The sequence below is a fragment of the Rana temporaria genome, chromosome 9, assembly GCF_905171775.1.
Source record: "Rana temporaria chromosome 9, aRanTem1.1, whole genome shotgun sequence".
NCBI classification, from domain to species: Eukaryota; Metazoa; Chordata; class Amphibia; order Anura; family Ranidae; genus Rana; species Rana temporaria.
The window spans coordinates 6,797,111-6,816,602 of NC_053497.1; the positions used below are offsets into that span (position 1 = coordinate 6,797,111).

General features: G+C 45.2%; 1 protein-coding gene across 2 annotated transcripts in view; it reads right to left on the minus strand.

Annotated features, from left to right (window-relative positions):
- DRP2 (dystrophin related protein 2) overlaps nucleotides 1-19,492 on the minus strand; it is a 112,923-nt gene that overhangs the window by 55,054 nt on the left and 38,377 nt on the right. For both annotated transcript variants that reach the window (XM_040322744.1, XM_040322745.1), the window contains 5 exons: nucleotides 15,016-15,172; nucleotides 11,491-11,614; nucleotides 10,799-11,067; nucleotides 8,617-8,763; nucleotides 2,634-2,712 (listed from right to left, as the gene is read on the minus strand). In XM_040322744.1, the coding sequence (XP_040178678.1) occupies nucleotides 2,634-2,712; nucleotides 8,617-8,763; nucleotides 10,799-11,067; nucleotides 11,491-11,614; nucleotides 15,016-15,172 (776 nt within the window). The remainder of the gene's footprint in view (nucleotides 1-2,633; nucleotides 2,713-8,616; nucleotides 8,764-10,798; nucleotides 11,068-11,490; nucleotides 11,615-15,015; nucleotides 15,173-19,492) is intronic.

Below are 19,492 nucleotides of genomic sequence, written 5' to 3' on the forward strand. Positions count from 1 at the left end.
ACAAATTTCCACAGGCACACCCTCAGAAGTTTTGTGGAAAGCCTTTCCAGAGTAATGGAGGCTGTTATAGCCACCTAAGGGGGCAACTCCATGTTAAAGGGCATGGTTTTAGAGTAGGATATCCAACAAGCTCAGAGCCTTAACCTCGACCCTACTGAAAACCTTTGGGATGAAATGGAACTCCAACTTTGAGCCAGATCTTATCATTCAATCCATCCCAATGGTGTTCAGTAGGGTTGAGGTCAGGGCTCTGAGCTTGTCAGATATCCTACTCAAAAACCTTGGCCACTACCATGGAGTTGTCCCATTTGATTGCTAGAACAGCCTCCACTCTCTCTGGGAAGGCTTTCCACATGATTTTGGAGTTTCTGTTCAAATTTGCACCCACATATGAGGTCAGGTACTGATGTTTGATAAGAAGGTCTGGCTCACAGTTGGGAGTCCCAATTCACCCCAAAGGCATTAGGTAGGGTTGAGGTCAAGGCTCTGAGCTTGTTAGGATATCCTACTCTAAAACCATGGCCTCTAACATGGAGTTGCTGCTTCTGGTGGCCATCACAGCCTCCAACCCTACAGGGAAGGCTTTCCACAAGATTTTGGAGTGTGCCCATTTATGAGGTCAAGTACTGGATACTAGAACTCCAACTGCGAGACAGATCTTCTTACCCAAAATTAATACTTGTCCTCATAAATGGGCACAAATTTCCACAAGCCTACCCAGAGTAGTAGAGGCTGTTATAGCCACCAACGGAAGTAACTCCATGTTAAAGGTCATGGTTTTAGAGTAGGATATCCAACAAGCTCAGAGACTTAACCTTGACCCTACTGAACACCTTTGGGATGAAATGGAACCCCAACTTTGAGCCAGGCCTTAATATTCAATTCATCCCAAAGGTGTTCAGTAGATTTGAGGTCAGGGCTCTGAGCTTTTTGGATGACCTATTCTAAAACCATGGCCATTATTATGGCGTTACCCCCTTTGGTTAGTATAACAGCCTCTTCTCCTCTGGGAAGGCTTTCCACATGGTTTTGGAGTGTCCGTTCAAATTTGCCACCAGGTTCTGATGTTGGATGAGAAGATCAGGCTCACAGTTGGCGTCCCAAATCTTCTCAAAGGTATTCAGTGGGGTTGAGGTCAAAGCTCTGAGTTTGTTGAGATATCCTACTGGAAAACCATGGCCATTACCATGGAGTTGCCCCCTTTGGTTGCTAGAACAGCCTCCATGGGAAAGCTTTCCACATGATTTTGGAGTGTGTGGGGGAATTTTGTGTCCACCTATGAGCCCAGCCAGGTTGATGTTAAATCAGAAGACCTGGCTCACAGTTGGAGTCCCAATTCACACCAAAGGTATCCAGTAGGGTTGAGGTCAAGGCTTCGACCTTGTTGGATATCCTACCCTAAAACAACAGTTGGAGTCCCAATTCACGCCAAAAGGTATCCAATAGGGTTGAGGTCAAGGCTTCGACCTTGTTGGATATCCTACCCTAAAACAATGGCTATAATTACAACCCCCTTCCCGACCCTTATGGTTATAACAGCCTCCACTCTTTTAGCAAGGCTTTCCAAAATATTTTAGAGAGTGTAACGGAATGACCCATGACACCCAGAGACTTTTGAAGGATGGGGGGTACTCCTGTGCCAGCGTCACTAATAACTCTTGGGTCTAGGTTCACCTTGTGCCCCTTTTGGGCATAGGGTGACTGAGAAATATTAATTATAAATTACATGAGATGTGACTGATAACTGATAATTCATATTGAAGGATATCTTGAGATATTCAAGTGGTTATTCTGACCCACAACAGGTCAGTGGAGCATCTCCTTCAATATGAGGACACATGCTTTTGAGGTGTTAATTGGGTCTGCTCCAAGACCTTTCATTATGTATGTTAATATCACTGTTTGTGTGAAGATGCTATTGATGATAGTAGATATGTGTTGTGAGTTAGCAGTCTAAGTGTCAGATGTCTCCTTTCAGGGATAGGGAATTAGCATGTCAATTATATTTAGTAAAGGAATGTGACTTCTCAGCTGTAGTAATTAGGTCATGTTAAATCGGTGCCAAAACGTCTGACATAGAAATGTGTATTATGCAGGTGAAATTTAGTATCGGAGTCCGGACGTCTGGGGAATAATTAACTTCTCTGAATGTCATTCTCTAAAAGAATGTGATTGAAGCCCCCCCATTGTGTGATGTGTGGGTGGAGAGTTAATTGGTTCCTTTGATTACTGTAAACAGGCCTGTACTGTATATAAGAGAGCCAAGATACCATTAAAAGTGTTCATACAATTTTGACTCAGAGAACGGAGCTTGTCTTGTTTATTCTGGGGAAATCCATATGGATCGTGTCTGTTGGATGGTTGAAGTGTCAGATAAGCTGTCGTGGTTGATGGAATGGGAATATCGTAAACGGTGGTGACCGTTACAGAGGGTGTCTGTGGAAATTTGTGCCCGTTTGGGAGATCAGGTGTCCAATGTTGGATGAGAAGATCCGGCTTCGCAGTTGGAGTTCCAATTCAACCCAATGGTGTTCAGTAGGGTTGAGATCAGACCTCGGAGCCGGACATATCTGTAATACATGTACATTCCCTTACTGTTTTGGAAGTCAGTGTAAAAGAACGAAGAATCTCACATGACAAGAAGTGCTGAGACTCGGGTCCGAAGTCACGGTGAGCGTCCTGCAGCTGCCGCAAGCGTTCCGCCACAGAAGTCTACATAGAGAAACAGGAGTTTGCTAATTAAATGATTACATTACTAAAGCTAAATTAACTGATTTACTAAAGCAAATGAAGAAGAGCAGGGGGTATAGTGCTATGGTACATTTCCATCATGGGTCCGCATGTACAGTGATCTGATCGTAATCCTGGAACCTATCGAGGTAATTGAACCCGGATTTTTAATGCGTCCGTTGCGGCTCTAGTTTGCATAAAAAAAAAAAGCAAAAAACGGCAAAAAAATAATAAAAAAATAGCAAAAAAATTGCAAAAAAATATTGAAAAACAAATTGCAAAAAAATAATACAAAATAGCAAAAAAATATAAAAATAGAAAAAATATTGCAAAAAAATTTTGCAAAACGAATTGCAAAAAATAATACAAAATAGCAAAAAAAAAAAAAAAAAAATAGCAAAAACAATTGCCAAACAAATATTGCAAAACAAATTTCAAAAAATAATACAAAATGGCAAAAAAAACAACAATAAAAAATAGAAAAAAAATAATAAATTGAAAAATAAAAAGGAAATTTGGGCATAAAAATTATAAATTATATATAACGATGATGATGCTCTTGTAAAAATAATTGCTTATTGTGTATTTTTTTTTAACATCCGCATAGCTATTAAACCTGGAAAAAAACGTGTGTACATTCGTTCTCTGCAAATTAAGGCAAAGATAAATGTTATTATAAAAATAATTTTTATTAATAATAATTCAAAATAAAATTTAAAAAAAGATAACATTTTATTAGGCTATTTTCTCTCCAGGTTTAATATTAGTTATTCATAAAGAAATGGAGGGAAATGATAAAATTTTGCATTATGGCCACTAGGTGGAGTTGATGATCCACATAAAAAAAGCATTTACTTACCATGTTCATGGGCTCCATCTAGTGGCCATAAAGAGGTAATTTTATGTTTTTTTTTACAAATAAATAACATCCAATCTGAAAAGGGCAATTTTTTTTCTGCACTGCTTGAATTTAGTCTATATAATGTATTCCTGTACCTTTTTTGTTACATTCTTTTATATATTGTTGTTTAAAAAAATAATAATAAAAAAATAATAAAAAACCTCTGCTGAGAGAAATATGAAGGCTGCCATTGCTGCACAGAGATGGGAGAAATGATCCAGGAGTACACGGGTTATTGGGTCCCTTCCACAGACACCAATAATGGGACGCCATTCCTCCCATCGATAAGAATAATGGGGCGCCATTCCTCCCACCGATAAGAATGCTGGGGCACTATTCCTTTCACTGATACCAATGGTGGGGCAATATTCCTCCCACTGATATCAATGATGGGACACTATTCCTTTCACTGATACCAATGGTGGGGCACTATTCCTTCCACTGATATCAATGTTGGAACACTATTTCTCCCACTGATACCAATGATATGGCACTATTCCTCCCATAGACACCAATGATGGGACACTATTCCTCCCACTGACACCAATGATGGGACACTATTCCTCCCACTGACACAATGTTGGAACACCAATCCTACCCCCAATATCTATGCGAAAAACTAAAATGTCACAACCCCAATCGCGTTCTGCGATCCACCAACCAAAATCTACTCCAGATACCCAAAGCCAGATACAAGTCCAAAGGTGAATGAAGATTTGGAATCCAAGGACCTAGACTATGGAACGCTCTACCAACCAGCATCCGGTTGGAGGTGAATCACCTGGCCTTTAGAAAAAAACTCAAAACCCATCTTTTCTGGGGAAAAAGTACAGTAGGGAACGGATACTAAGCGCCCAGAGGCGATTCAGTTTGCATGTGCTGCGCTATATAAGTTTCTCACTCACTCACTACCACTGACACCAATGATGGGGCACTATTCCTCCCATAGACACCAATGATGGGGCACTATTCCTTCCATAGACACCATTGATGGAGCACCATTCCTCCCATAAAAATGGGGTACCATTCCTACCTTGAATACCAACAATGAGGCACCATCTCCTTCAATAATAGGGCCCTATTTCTTTCACTAAAACCAATATTTAGGCACAGTTCCCTTTCACCAACACCACAGCATTTTTCAATTCCCCTGGCCACAGTCTGCCCCTATAAAGCCTCTAGGATAGTAAACTGTCAGAAAGCTTAAAGACCCCTGCTCTAAACAAATCTTCTCAGGTTGTTGATGGCATGATTCAGGCACCCTTTTGAAAGCCTTTTCAAATCAGCTAGTAGACCCATCGTACATGGCTGGGGGTATGATATTGGAGCTTTGCTGGCTCATCCACCCGTTCCAAAACGTTTCCATCACTACTCTCCAGCAGAACCGATACTACTGGGGACTATCTTAGTCATGGTTGGGCATTTGTTTTTGGACCCTTGTTGGCTCGTTGACTTAAAGCCAAAGTTCCTGTCAGGACTACTCCACCCATTCCACCACTTTTACATTATTACTCTTCTGTCACAGTCCACATTGTTTGTAGAACCAATACTACCATGTCTTAACCATGGTTGGCCATTTGATATAGGACCCTTGTTGGCTTGTTGAATTAAAGCTATGGTACCGGTCAGGCCTATTCCCCCAATTTCACCCATCATTACTTTTTCTGTTACAATTTTTTTTTTTTTGAAGAACCGATACTACCAGGTGCTGACTTAGCGATTGTTGGACATTTGATATTGAACCCTTGTTGGCACATTGACTTGAAGCTAAGGTTCTTATCCAGCCTACTCTACCCATTCCACCACTTTTCCATCACTACTCTCCTGGCACAGTCTACATTTTTTGCAGGAGCCGATACTACTGAGGACTGTCTTAGCCATGGTTGGCCATTAGTTATTGGACCCCTGTTGGCTTGTTGACTTGAAGCCAAGGTTCCTGTCCAGCCTACTCCACTCATGCTACCACTTTTTCATTACTACTATTCTCCTGTCTAATTTTTTTGCAGAACCAATACTACTGGGGACTGCCTTAACCATGGTTGGCCATTTGTTATTGGACCCTTGTTGGCTTGTTTACTTGAAGCCAAGGTTCCTGCCCAGCCTACTCTACCCATTCCACCACTTTTCCATCATTACTCTCCTGGCACAGTCTACATTTTTGCAGAACCCGATACTACCAGGGACCAGGGCTGGACTGGGACAAAAATTTGGCCCTGGACTTCATCCAGACTGGCCCACTTTGACAGGTCTCTCCCATTACGGCTGGACAACTCCCGCCCCCCCCAGCCACCCAAGCCCCCTCTCACCCTTCACTAGCCACTAGCCGTTCTACTTTATTAGAGTAGAGCGGCTGGTACTGGTACTCTTATAGTCAGTACCAGTGGGAAAGCTAGACATTATTTCCCCCGGGGCAAAGAATCAGTTCGCTGCTCCCCCTTACGGGACAAAATTAGGCAGAAGTGAGAAACTCCCAGGCCATAGCTGTTGAGTCAGCTGTCTGTCCCCTCCCCCATGCTCCTCTGTCGTCCCCCCTGCTCCTCTGGTCCTCTCCCTGCTTCTCTGTTCCCCCCAGGTGAGCGCTGCGGGGAGGGAGAGGAGGTGAGCGCTGCGGGAAGGGAGAGGAGGTGAGCGCTGCGGGAAGGGAGAGACAGAGGAGCGGAGGGAGCGGCAGTCCGCTGTCACTAAAGCCGGCCCACTGAGCCATCGGCCCACCGGGAAACTCCCTGTAGTCCCAATGGCCAGTCCATCCCTGCCAGGGACCGTCTTCTATATCTTGGCAAGTTAAGGGCTTATTGGCAGAGAGGATGATGGAATGGTGATCGGGTTGAGGGAACCAAATCAGAGCGGTAATGGCCCAACATAGGAGGAGGGGGAGGAGAATGTTGTAGGTGAGAGCTTCACCCTCTAGCTTTCCCTCTTGGATCAAATTGGCTTTAACAATGTTGACTTCTTTGGTCCATTATAGGCCTGCCCAGTGCATGCTGGACACGTTGCTCCTAGCACTGCTACTACATCATATATATGCCATCCAAGGAATAAGAGATACTACAGGTTTTGTAGGATGAAACGGCACTAATGTTATTTGCAATCAAAAGGCAAATTCATCCATGTTCCACCTTACAAAACCGGCAAGAAACTCAAATGTTTCTACATGCTGTGAGTTGAATCTAGGCTTCTAGGTTTTATGACTGTGTGTCACTACGCCTTCGACAACACTATATGCAGTGGAACCTTCGGATTGCGAATAACGCGGTTAACAAGCATTTCGCAATACGAGCACTGTATTTCTAAAAATCCCAACTCGGTTTGCGAGTGTTGGCACGCAAAACGAGCACGATTCAGGCTAATGCAGTGTGCAGTAGCGCTTTTGGCCTGAGGTGGGGGGCGCCGGAGCTGAATGGCGCTGTTCAGAAATGCACGTATAGGCCCAAGGACAGTTTGGCTGACCTTGGCAAACCTCGGAAAGGCTTGTGAACGGAGTCTTTCCGAGGTTTGCCAAGATCAGCTGAACTGTCCTCGGGCCTTTCCGGCCGTTTCCGAGGCTCTCTGGCGCCCCTCTGCCTCTTTTAAGTCAATGCAGAACAAGTTATTTTTGTTTCCATTGACTTCAATGGGGAAACCCGCTTTGATATGCGAGTACTTTGTATTACGAGCATTCTCCTGGAACGGATTATGCTCGTAATCCGAGGCTCCACTGTATATAAATTTAGTTACATTTATAACAGGAATATTTCCACATGCATCATCGCTACTTCCATTGGGGTGTTACTACCCTCAACCTTCCCGAAGATAAAAGTTCCTTTACGTTTCTTACCCGCTTGAATTGGTGGTGCTCCTTTGAAAAGTCCCCCAAGAGATGAATTGCTAAAGCGACAAAACAGAAAAAAATTCTGTTAGGGATGCCCCATTGGGAGGAATACATTTTTCCCCATTATTTTGATGGCGAATGTTGGGGGATGGAAAAGGAGCCCCACCCATAAAAAAAAAAAAAAACTCCTAAAGCCTTAAAGCTCATTTAGTGAAATTACGGATTCGAAGCAGGGGAGGGCTGGGCCAGGGGGCAGGGTGGCAATTGCCTCCCAGGCCGCCCTGACTTATGTTCAAAATGGCCAGCAGCCGCTGCCCGCTACCATTTTTTTTATTCTGGTCTAGGAAGTTGGGCCTGGGGCATGGCCACGGCGGCTGACCGCTAGCTGTTGCATTCCGGGAGTTGTAGTCCACGCTCAAGCTCCCGGTGAATGGAAAACAGGGTGTCTCAGGGAGTCGGGACGCAGGGCTGGGCGCTGGCTGCAACTTGACCCCAGGGCCAGGAGCATTACCCCCCCCAGGAGGCTGTGGCATGCAAGGACCTGCTGAGATCACTGGGGTGAGACCCTGAAACCCATAGCTGACCCCCCCATGTAACCTGCCCCAGTGACTGATCAGGCTGCATTGATGGGCACTGGAGTTGACTGCACTGGTGAGGCTGCATTGAAAAACCAGATGGGCCATAGATGGTGAGCTGATTTGGTGGTTCAATGGCCACTTGACTGAACTTGCCCCCCAGGCCTAACGCCGCCAGCCCTCCCCTGATTCGAAGGGGACATATTCTCTGTCAATGGGAAATTTAGGTCTAGCTTGCAAAAATGTATGGCACAGCAGAATTTTTTATTTGGTTCATTAATTCCATGATGCTTACCGGTACTTCCCGGTCTGCAAATGCTGGTTTCCCGACCAATATGCTGATCCTATGGCATCATTAAATCCTGAGTTATTGATCCACAATGGCTTTGCAGGCCAGAAGATCTGACTTCACCTCTTTTTTCCCCACCAGACTGCTGGATTGAATTCAGAAGATCAGCATCATTGTCGGAGAACTAGCATTCTCAGGAGGTGAAAAGAAATGGCAGCCAGCTTATTTCTCTCAGTAGAGGCTTCCCTTCAATGGCCATTATGGACTGTGTGGTATCAGACGTGTTTTTTAAAGGCCTTTTGGGTTGTCCTACCTGTAGCTGCTTCCATCGGTTATTCATTTGTTCAAGCTCACGAGCGTTTTCCACAGAAAGGTGAACGTCGCAAACGGCTAGCTGATGAGCGAGATCGTTCGCCATCTTGTTTGTGTCTTTTATGGAGGTCATGTCTTCTTTAAATAACTGGAAAAAAAAAAAAAAAGTAGAGAATGTGGACAATTCTAGAACACTTCTTCTGAATACCTTCTTATGTTTCTCCATTATCTTGTGATATCATAAACACAACTTTGCCATGCCATGCCATGCATTACCAGCCTTTCTCAACCAGGGTTCCTCCAGAACTTGCTAGGGATTATGGACGAGGTTAAGGTTCGGACCAAACCAAATTTTGGCTGTTCGTTTACCCGTTGGTTGTTCTTGTAGCGGTTTGACGGGAGTTAATAGTGGCACTACTACCGCTAATATACAAGACAGCTTCCCACTGTCATTGGTTGTTAACGACTTCCATACCAGGCACTTTCCCCCCCTTTCTTCCAAGGACTATTTTTTAGCTTTCAGTGCTGTCACGCTTTGAATGACAATTGCGCGGTCATGCTACGCTGCACCCAGACTAAATTTTATAATTTTCTTCCCACAAATAGAGCTTTCTTTTGGGGGTATTTGATCACCTCTGTGGTTTTTAGTTTGTGTGCTATAAAACGGAAAAAAAAACAAATTTTAACGGAAAAAAAATCTGATGGGCACTGTAACGGAACGTCCCACACTCTGATTGAGTGCTTCCGTCATATACCGCTTCCTATCAGTCTGGATATAGATACCAGATATTCCAGCTTTATAATTTACCATAAGGGAAGCATTCTTCCCGTTAAACCCCAATCAAAGAGGATACCTCTCACGCTAATCATCAATGTACTGAGGTCATCCTCCACTGACCAGAAAGTGGCGCTACACTGACCAGCAACATCAACGTTTCCACTGACTTCATCGGTAGCCATCAATGCAAGGAGACACTATTCCAATGACTTGATTATGCCAATGACTCGATTATGCCAATGACTTGAGGGACTTGACTATGCCAAGGACCTGACTAGCTTGACTATGCCAATGACCTGACTAGCTTGACTATGCCAATGACCTGACTAGCTTGACTATGCCAATGACTCGACTAACTTGACTATGCCAATGACCTGACTAGCTTGACTATGCCAATGACCTGATTGACTTGACTATGCCAATTACATGGATTGATTCCACTATTCCAATGACTTGACTGACTTCACTATTTCAATTACTTAATTGATTTCACTATTCCAATGACTTGATTGACTTGACAATGCCAATGACCTGACTAGCTTGACTATGTCAATGACTTGACGGACTTGACTATGCAAATGACTTGACGGACTTGACTATGCCAATGACTTGACGGACTTGACTATGCCAATGGCTTGATGGACTTGACTATGCCAATGGCTCGACGGACTTGACTATGCCAATGACCTGACTAGCTTGACTATGCCAATGACTTGATTGACTTGACTATGCCAATGACCTGACTAGCTTGACTATGCCAATGACTTAATTGACTTCACTATTCCAATGACTTGATTGACTTGACTATGCCAACGACTCGACTAACTTGACTATGCCAATGACTCGACTAACTTGACTATGCCAATGACTCGACTAACTTGACTATGCCAATGACCTGACTAGCTTGACTATGCCAATGACCTGATTGACTTGACTATGCCAATTACATGGATTGATTCCACTATTCCAATGACTTGACTGACTTCACTATTTCAATGACTTAATTGATTTCACTATTCCAATGACTTGATTGACCTGACAATGCCAATGACCTGACTAGCTTGACTATGCTAATGACTTAACGGACTTGACTATGCCAATGACCTGACTAGCTTGACAATGCTAATGACTTGACGGACTTGACTATGCCAATGACTCGACTAACTTGACTATGCCAATGACCTGACTAGCTTGACTATGCCAATGACTTGATTATGCCAATTACATGGATTAATTCCACTATTCCAATGACTTGACTGACTTCACTATTTCAATGACTTGAATAATTTACAACTTACTAATCACTCTAATGTACCATAAACTGTAGATATTTTTAGCAGGGGTTCTCTGAGACATGTAACAGGCTCTTTCCATAGTAAAATGTTTAAGAAAGGCTGGCTATTACCTTTGTAGCTTGAATGTGCTCTGGTAGGGAATCAATGAACAAGTCTCCAATGGTTTCCCAAGTTGCTTGCACATTCTCCGCTTGTTGAAGTGCATCGGTAGCCTCTTTCATAGAAACTTCCAAATCCTGAAGCTGTTCCAACGTTCTTTCCAGGTGGCGTTGTTGGTCTAAACCACGGGCAGTCAGCCTGTCCCAAAGTTCACTGGCTACATTTGCTTGCTTCCAAAGTAAACGACTAATGTTCTGGGAGCGATTTTTCGGAGAAGAATCTAGAGGCAAAAGGTTAAAACAAAAAACATGGAATATGGGAGACTGGTTACAAAAGTAAATGAGCAATTACACATTAAGAAGTCTATAACTGTTGCAATTCATCAAAGTCTAGCCATACAACACACAAGCCCTGATGCGGAAGAGGGGTGTGGGAGTACCTGGACCCCCAAAACGCATTGGCTTTCTTAAAAAAAAAAAAAAATACCGCTGCCAAACCCAACCAAACCAAACCATTTATATCAACAAAAGGACTTTATTTTTACTAGTTAAAAATTCATATCCACTGCCCCGCCTCATCTCCTGAAAGGGGTTGCAACCCTTCACTTCTCAATACATAGCTACAAAAAAGATTAGTAAAATATGGTTTGATTTGCTTGATTTACTTATGCCCCATGCCTGAACACCGTTTATTATACACTAACCTTTGGTCAACGCAGATGTGTCCTCTTCTGCATCTTGGAAGGGATGCTGGGTGAGGAAGGCTTGAGCCGACTCAAGAATTGAGTATATGTACGGACCCCGTGCTTTCACCTCCTCTATAAACAGCTAAAGAGTTATGGAATATATATCAATACACACAGCATAAGCACACATAACTACTACCATAGACATACAAATTGAAGCCAAGGTTCCTGTCAGGCCTACAACACTCATACCATCACTACGCTCCTGTCGCAGTCTACATTATTTGTAGGAACGGATACTGGGACTGTTTTCTTGGCAAGGTAAGGGCTTGATGGCTCCCTTGTTGGCACGTTGATTTAAAGCCAAGGTTCCAGTTCGGTCTACTCCACCAATTTCCACCTCTTTTCCATCACAGTCCGCATTTTTTGCAGGAATCAATGCTATTGGAAATTGTCTATTTTATCTTGGCAATTTAAGGGCTTAATGGCAGAGGCCCGGATTCAGAGATCTGCCTATCTTTAGGCAGGCGTAGCGTATCTCAGATACACTACTCCGCCGTAACTTAGAGCAGCAGGTCCCGTATTCAGAAACAACTTGCGCTGTAATTTACGGTGGCATAGTGTATCTGACAGGGCGTGAGCCCGCCTAATTCAAAATAGGCTGGTAGGGGGCGTGTTGTATGCTAAATAGTCATGACCCCACGTAATTGACGTTACTAACGAACGGCGCATGTGCCGTCCGTGAAAGTATCTCAATGCGCATGCTCCAAGTTACGCCGCAAATAGTCATTGCTTTAGACGTGAACGTAACTTATGCACAGCCCTATTCGCGTACGACTTACGCAAACTACGCAAAATTCGACGCTGGCCCGACGTCCATACTTAACATTGGCTACGCCTCACATAGCAGGGGTAACTTTACGCCGGAAAAAGCCTTACGTAAACTACGTAAATCAATGCACCGGGCGAACGTATGTTTCTGAATCGGCGTATCGCGCTAATTTGCATATTCAACGCGGAAATCAACGGAAGCGCCACCTAGCTGCCAGCGTAAATATGCACCGTAAGATACGACGGCGTAGGAGACTTACGCCCCTCGTATCTAGGCAACTGTGAGGCGTATCTGATTTTATAAATCAGGCGCCGAGTTGCGATGGCCCGCATTCGGAGTTAAGACGGCGTATCTGGAGATACGCCGTCGTAACTTCTTCCTGAATCCGGGCCAGAGAGTATAATGTAACGGTGATCAAGTTGAGAGAACCAAATCAGAGCGGTGATGACCCAACAGAGAAGGGGTAGGAGAAGGTTGAAGCAAAGTACTTCACCTTCTAGCGTTTCCCTCTGTACAGAAGGTGGAGTCCCGCTTTAGGTGTCTACATCCCTGCCTGTGTAATGTGGACCCTTCCAATTGGCTGTCCAGCAGCAGGGTGCTCCCAGGATTCATAAGAGAATGCCATCACAAGAAAGAAGACTGGATGGTTCAGGCAGATCTCAAGTGATGCATTAACGGCTCTCCACACCCAGAAACGGTGAGGGACATGAATGGTAAATAAGAAGACTTAGGCGAGTGTGTACAAAGTACAGGGGGTCAGAAGTGGGTAATGTACATAGATCAGGGATCAGGAGTTGGTAACGCATAGAGCACAAGAGCACATGGTCAGGTGTATAATAGACTTTCTTTTTTTTTCCCCATAAAGTTTTAATTGGAAATAGCAGTGAACACGCATATCTAAAGTATCACAGAAATACATAATACAAGTCAAATAAAAATGCTCAAGGTATGATGATAACATCGTAACTTATAAGTCATGAACATCAAAATGTTAAATGTCATTAAACTAAAGAGGGAGAACCCTGTATCTGTGGAGTTGGAAGCCTGTTAGGTTCATAAATTTTGGTTGGGCTTGAGGGTTTTACAACCTTGTCAGTAAGATAGGAGTTATGGAGGAGGTGGAAATGTTTTGGTTGAGTCGGGGTGTATCGAGGAGGTTTCTGGTTGAGTGGAGGGCTCTAGGTCGGGTTCAGAGAATGGGTTTCTGTGTATCTAGGAGGATGCTTAAGTTTCTGGGAGAAAGTGTACATATTATATGGGGCAGTTATTAGGTTCAGAGGGGGTGGGATAGATGAGAGGTGGAGAGGGGGTGGGGGGAGGCTATATGCAGAGGCGGCCCTTTAATTAGGCGGTCACCCAAAGACTCGCGCTTACAGGGGCCTTGCGGCCAACCTAATTTGCCTGATGGAGGAAGGGGAGATCCCAGCATCGGTAAGAATAGTGGCACTGCCTGCGGATGTCCTCATGCAAGGACTCTGCACTAAAAATTCAATAATTTTTCCCATTATGGGAGTGAGTGGGGCCTCATGTCTAAGTTTTGCCTAAGGCCTCACAAAGCCTAGAGACGCCTCTGGCTATATGATTTTTGTAGGTGGTGGTAGGGAACCGGGGGGGGGGGAGTTGTTTGTTGTCCAACTTTCATTCCCCCCGGTGGGGGAAGATAGGAGGAGTAACAGGTTTTGTGGAAATGAGTGAGGATAATAGACTTTCTACGTATATTGAACTGAATTATTTTAAAGATATGTTCTAATTAGGGTTGTCCCGATACCACTTTTTTAGGACTGAGTACAAGTACCGATACTTTTTTTCAAGTACTCGCCGATACCGAATACCGATACTTTTTTTAAATGTGTCCCCAAATGCAGCCATGTCCCCCCACAGATGCAGCCATGTCCCCCCCATATATGCAGCCATGTCCCCCCATATGCAGCCATGTCCCCCCCATATGCAGCCATGTCCCCCCCATATCCAGCCATGTCCCCCCCATATCCAGCCATGTCCCCCCATATCCAGCCATGTCCCCCCCATATGCAGCCATGTCCCCCCATATCCAGCCATGTCCCCCCATATGCAGCCATGTCCCCCCATATCCAGCCATGTCCCCCCATATCCAGCCATGTCCCCCCCATATGCAGCCATGTCCCCCCATATGTAGCCATGTCCCCCCCATATCCAGCCATGTCCCCCCATATCCAGCCATATCCCCCCATATGCAGCCATGTCCCCCCCATATCCAGCCATGTCCCCCCCATATATGCAGCCATGTCCCCCTTACCTACATGCTGCCGCATCCCCGCTGCCGCCGCCACTTGGTTAATACGGGCGGCGAACATTACAGCTTTCATTTGAATAGCTGTAGTCTTTCGCGCCGCGCTGCGTATAGACACTCCCCCTTGCTCGGGATTTGACAGTTCACCCGAGTAAGGGGGAGTGTCTATATGCGGCGCGGCGGGAAACACTACAGCTATTCAAATGAAAGCTGTAATGTTCCCCGCCCGTATTAACCAAGTGGCGGCGGCAGCGGGGATGCGGCGGGATGCGGCGTAGCGTTGGCGGCGGCGGCAGGGGGGGGGTATTCTATTTAGGCATCGGGGGCATTTGCGGGAGTACAAGTACTCCCGCAAATACTCGGAATCGGTCCCGATACCGATACTAGTATCGGTATCGGGACAACCCTATTTCTAATGATATGAAACTGAATAAGGTCTTACCAGATGTTTATCTTTGGCCTGCTGCACTGCCGATAAGTCACCACGGAGGGGCAGCTGAACTGACAGCTCTTCATCTTTCGCCCCCAGCCAGTCTATGATTTCCTGAAGTGGAGGCTGCAGCTTGAGGGTAGGATCTGCAAATGCTTCCAGACGTGCCCTGAGGAAACAAAAGACAGAATAATGGTATATATAAAAAAAAATAAAAAAAAATCAGGATATTAGCACAAGCACCAGTGTAGCATTTACCAGTCAATTAATGGCTTCGAAAAAAGTGAGCCTTAAAACCTGTTTGATCAATTTAATAAGAAATTAATATATACTGTATATATACACACATTATCCCTTGAAACATTTGTAAATAGTCCAGCATCTCAAAGTTATGTATAAACCCACAGTAAAAATTCCTAACAAAAAGTGGAAATTCTTTGACTCTATTAACACCACCGTTAAGGGCATCCCATTATTCTACAAACTTATAGTAAACAAAAGGTCTTTTGACAAAACCATCTTCATAAATACATGGGAATTACCATAGGGAAGCCTCTCTCCCTCACAATGGGCTCTGGCTATAAAACTGATTTATAAAAACTTTCACTGGGCCAATGCGACAGGACGGGCAAACCAAGCAATTGCTTGGGGCCCCACTTTTCAACTTGAAAAAACTCAGTATCACCCCCCCGCTTCTCAACTTGAAAACAAATGTCGCAGTCCATTTTTTTTTTGCTTGGGGCCCCCAAATTCCTGCAAATGGCCCTAAACTTTCACATACATATTGTCCCCCCCACCAAGCACCTAAGCAGCTCAATTAGCCGAAGGGAGAGTTCTTTGGCAAAAAATATTTACCAGTGGCGAAAATCTATTTCACCAAAATCACTCTGCTTAAGAGAAGGATGTAAATAGAGCTGGCAATATTTTGTTTCCTCAACTGGCGACCTACAGTGAATTCCGCAATCAAGGGCTGCGTTTCCTCAACTGGTGGCCTACAGTGAATCCACAACAAAAGGGCCACGTTTTCTCAACTGGCAGTCTACAGTAAATTCCACAACCCAAGGTCAGCGTTTCCTCAAATGGCGGGGAATTCTGCAACCCAAGGCCTGCGTTTCCTGAACTGGTTACATACAGTAAATTCTGCAACCCAAGGGCCCAAGGGCCATGTTTTATTAACTGGTGGTCTACAAGTAATTCCACAACCCAAGGGCTGCGTTTCTGCAACTGGTGGAATATATGGAATTCCACAAGCAAAGGGCCATGTTTTATTAACTGGTGGTCTACAGGTAATTCCACAACCCAAGGGCTGCGTTTCTGCAACTGGTGGAATATATGGAATTCTACAAGCCAAGGGCCATGGTTTATTAACTGGTGGTCTACAGGTAATTCCACAACCCAAGGGCTGCGTTTCTGCAACTGGTGGAATATATGGAATTCCACAAGCAAAGGGCCATGTTTTATTAACTGGTGGTCTACAGGTAATTCCACAACCCAAGGGCTGCGTTTCTGCAACTGGTGGAATATATGGAATTCTACAAGCCAAGGGCCATGGTTTATTAACTGGTGGTCTACAGGTAATTCCACAACCCAAGGGCTGCGTTTCCGCAACAGGTGGACTATAGCGAATTCCACAATCCAAGGGCCATGTTTTCTCAACTGGTGGCCTATAGCCAATTCCATAAGCCCAGGCACATGTTTTCTCAACTGGTGGCCTACAAAGAATTACACAACCCAGGGGCCATGTTTTCTCAACTGGTAGCCTACAGTGAATTCCACAATCCAAAAGCCAGGTTTCTTCAACTGGTGGTCTACAGTGAATGCTGCAACCAAAGGCCTGTGTTTCCTAAACTGGTGACCTACAGTGAATTTTTTCCAATCCAAGAGCCATATTTTATCAACTGGTGGTCTACAGGGAATTCCACAATCCAAGGGTTGTGTTTCCTTAACTGGTGTACTACAGTAAATTTCACAAGCCAAGGACCATGTTTTCTCAACTGGTGGCCTACAGACAATTCCACAAACCCAGGGACATGTTTTCTTAACTGGTGATCTACAGTGAATTCCACAACCCAAGGGCCATGTTTTCTTAACTGGTGGTCTACAGTGAATTCTACAACCTAAGAACTGCGTTTAATCAACTAGGTGCCTACAGTGAATTTTACAACTCAATGACCGTACTTCCTCATCTGGTGGTCTACAATGAATTCTGCAGCCCAAGGACCATGCCGTTAACCCAGTTGCCAGATCAGGCGACTGTTAGCTTTACAGGGAAGGAGCAGTAAAGACCAACTGAATCTTATCAGCTCAATACAGGTTCCTCACATATCTTTGCCATTAGGCAACCATGTTGTGTTTTTCTTTGCTTGTACTACAATAAACCAATGACCAAGTGGCCGCCAGCATCCTAGCAACCAATGAGGTCCTCAATTGCTAGGATGCAGGCGGCCAGACCAAACAACATCCTCGGTTCCTAGGGCTCATGTTTCCAAGCAATCAAAAGGTGCCGTGCGGCCGCTATTGTCCCATTAAAATATGCAGTTTGCGTATTTTTAGGTGTGTTTGCCGAAAGCGCCTGCAAATGGAACCCAAGTAGATTCGCCCATCGCTGTTTGATACTGACTTATCCCTGGATAACCCAACATGGGTCTGTGTTGAAACCGAGTGGTCACCAGCATCCTAGCAACCGGCGAGGTCATCAGTTAGTAGTTTGCAGTCAGCCAGCTCAACTTCCTTGGTTTCTATGGCACATGCTTCCAAGCAATCAAAGACGCTGTATGGCCACTTGTGTCCCAAAGTTCGCAATTTGCCTATTTTTAGGTGCATTTTTCAAAAGCGCTCCTGAATGGAACCCGAAGAGATTTGCCCATCGGTTTTGGATACTGACTTATACCTGGATTACCAGACCTGGGTCCGCGTTGAAACCAAGCGGTCACCAGCATCCTAGCAACCGATGAGGTCATCAGTTGTTAGGATGCAGTCGACCAGCCCAAACATTGTCTTTGGTTCCTATGGCGCATGCTTCCAAGCAGTCAAAGACGCTGTATGGCCACTTGTGTCCCAAAGTTCGCAATTTGTCTATTTTTAGGCGCATTTCCCAAAAGCACTCGTGAATGGAACCCGAAGAGATTCGCCCATCGCTTTTGGATACTGACTTATCCCTGGATAACCCAACATGGGTCTGTGTTGAAACCAAGCGGTCGCCAGCATCCTAGCAAACAATGAGGTCATCAGTTGATGGGATGCAGTCGACCAGCAAAAACACCGTCTTTAGTTCCTATGGCGCATGCTTCCAAGCAATCAAAGATGCTGTATGACCACTTGTGTCCCAAAGTTCACAATTTGTGTATTTTCAGGCGCGTTTGCCGAAAGTGGAATGGAACCCAAGGAGATTCGCCCATTGCTGTTTGAGATTGACATATACCTGGATAACTTAAGATGGATCCGTGTTGAAACCAAGTGGTCGCCAGCATCCTAGCAACCGATGAGGTCATCAGTTGCTAGGATGCATTCGGCCAGCCCAAACATCATCCTTGGTTCCTAGGGCGCATGCTTCCAAGCAACCGAAGATGCCGTAGGGCAGGGCTGGACTGGGACAGAAATTTGGCCCTGGACTTCATTCAGACTGGCCCACTTTGACAGGTCTCTCCTATGGCGGCTGGACAACTCCCGCACCCCCCGGCCCACCCAAGCCCCCTCTCCCCCTTCACTAGCCGTTCTACTTTATTACAGTAGAACGGCTGGTACTGGTACTCTTATAGGCAGTACCAGTGGGGAAGCTAGATATTATTTCACCCGGGGCAAAGAATTCGTTCGGTGCCCCTCTTATGGGACAAGATTAGGCAGAAGTGAGAAACTCCCAGGCCATAGCTGTTGAATGAGCTGTCTGTCCCCATGCTCCTCTGGTCCTCCCCTGCTTCTTTGTTCCCCCAGGTGAGCGCTGCGGGGAGGGAGAGACAAAGGAGCGGAGGGGGGCAGCAGTCCGCTGTCACTGAAGCTGGCCCATTGAGCCATCGGCCCACCGGGAAACTCCCTGTAGTCCCAATGGCCAGTCCATCCCTGCCGTAGGGCCACTTGTATGCCAAAGCTTGCAATTTGCATATTTTTAGGCGTATTTGCTGAACGCTGATGGAACCCAAGGAGATTAGACCATCGCTGTTTGATACGGACTTATCCCTGGATAGCCTAACATGGCTCTTTGTTCTCTTGACACGTCGCCATCCCACTCAGCAACAGGACAGGAGGGGGAATGTAGAAAACTTGATACAATGTCTGCCAAGAATAAGACCCGGTGAGATTGGAAGGAGGACACAGCCAGCATCACCCCCCCCCCCTCCCTCCGGGAACAGATATGGAAGGAGGATTATCTTGTTTAATTTATCCTCCAGGGTGTTGAACGCGCCGGAAACTACCTTATTATCACAATGACTCAAGTTTTACCTCCTCCTCGCCGTTATAATTTTGCTCGATATTGGATATAAATAAGTTTGGG